This window comes from Galeopterus variegatus, unplaced genomic scaffold (assembly GCF_000696425.1).
Source record: "Galeopterus variegatus unplaced genomic scaffold, G_variegatus-3.0.2 Scaffold2201, whole genome shotgun sequence".
In the NCBI taxonomy this organism is placed as follows: domain Eukaryota; kingdom Metazoa; phylum Chordata; class Mammalia; order Dermoptera; family Cynocephalidae; genus Galeopterus; species Galeopterus variegatus.
The window spans coordinates 17,215-18,885 of NW_007728312.1; the positions used below are offsets into that span (position 1 = coordinate 17,215).

Consider the following 1,671-nt stretch of genomic DNA (forward strand, 5'->3'; position numbering starts at 1 on the left):
TGCTCAGGTGAGGAGTTGGGGAAAGACCTGGGTTCCCTGAACCACCCCATTGTTAAGACAGGAGAGCAACCATTCTTGGATATTCCTACTCTCCTTGTAACCCATTCCTCCTTTCACCTCAATATGGGCACTGCTGGGAGTATGAAACTGGCCAGGCTAGAGAAACAAGAAAAGTAAGCTGTGATCATTCATTCATTCGGTCAGTCAGTCGACCATGTGTTGACACCATCATAAGTCTGTAGATACATTGGTGAAAAAGACACAGTCCTTCTCCCCTTGGAGTTTACAGCGTTTTAGGGAGGAAGGGGAGACTTTCAGATGGGGAAATGTTTTATGCTGTAGCACTGATGCACCTCATCATGGTCTGGCCAGAACAGTTAATATTGTCAGATCATTTTGCTCCTGTATTTTACCCAAGCGTTAGGCCCTGAATCGAGAACTTGTCATTTAGGTTTTGGTCAAAGGAAATCCTTAGTGGACTGCTTTCCCAGTTCCCTCCCCACCAAATAAGTAAACTAAATCCACCATTGATTACATTGTAAGTATTAAGTGCATTAAATTTTTTTCCACTTAATCTTTCCCACAACACTGCATATTAATTCCTATTGTGCATGTTTTAAAGATTTAAAAAACTTTATCTCAGAGTGGAAAAGGAACTTTCTTAGTCTGATTCCAAAGCCCACATTGTTAACTGCTGTTGCAACATATGGGCAAATCAGTTTATTCTGGAGCCGTAGGTAGATACCTCCAACTCAGGACTCCTTGTCCTGGTCCAATCCTCATTGTGCAGAAATACCTTTCTTTTTTCTGTCTACAGATGCCTGCCACCTCAGCTGGATGCATTGTATCTCTCTTTCTGTGGACTTTCTGACAGACACATCACAGTCCTGGCCCAGAGCCCTGCAGCCCTCCATCTAAGATTGCTGAGTCTCTGCAACAACGAGATATCCTGGGAACTTTCTGAGTCCTTCCAGACTCTGCTGGCTAGTGTCTCAGGCACCCTGCAGCATCTAGAGATAGATAATTGCCTGATGACTGATTCCGCTCTCACTGCTGTCATTCCGGCCCTGAGCCGCTGTTCCCACCTCCGTGTCTTTAGCTTCGCCTCCAACCCCATTACAATGCGTGCGCTCACCAGTCTTCTGCAGCACTTAACAAAGCTGATGGAGCTGAAGTGTGTAATTTATCCTGTCCCTGTCCATTGCTATGAACGATTGCATGATCCTGGCAGTTTGAACCGACTGAAGCTTTCTGAAGTGCAGGCCCAATTGAAGGCAATGCTGCAGGTGGTAAAGCGGAATGACATGCGCTGGACTACTTCTCCTGAGTGATTTTCATGGTACAAGGACTTGATTTAACACTGACATGTGGCCATTAAAGCACGTAGTGTTCTCACCTGCAGCCCAAGTTTTAGAGACACACATGTAAAATTTTATAGTTCCAGGAAACTGNCTGTCCTGTCCCAGAGCCCTGCAGCCCCCCATCTAAGATTGCTGAGTCTCTGCAACAACGAAATATCCTGGGAACATTCTTCGGCCTTCCAGACTCTGCTGGCAAGTGTCTCAGGCACCCTGCAGCATCTAGAGATAGATAATTGCCTGATGACTGCTTCCACTCCCACTGCTGTCATTCTGGCCCTGAGCCGCTGTTCCCACCTCCTTGTCTTTAGCT

The 1,671-nt window shown here is 46.2% G+C and overlaps 1 protein-coding gene across 1 annotated transcript in view; it reads left to right on the top strand.

Annotated features, from left to right (window-relative positions):
* The window catches only part of LOC103597112 (leucine-rich repeat-containing protein PRAME-like), a 4,885-nt gene extending 3,440 nt beyond the window's left edge, over positions 1-1,445 (top strand). Inside the window, exon 4 of the mRNA XM_008580908.1 lies at positions 818-1,445. Within this exon, the coding sequence (XP_008579130.1) occupies positions 818-1,331 (514 nt within the window). The 3' untranslated portion in view covers positions 1,332-1,445. The remainder of the gene's footprint in view (positions 1-817) is intronic.
* The last annotated feature ends 226 nt before the right edge of the window (positions 1,446-1,671 follow it).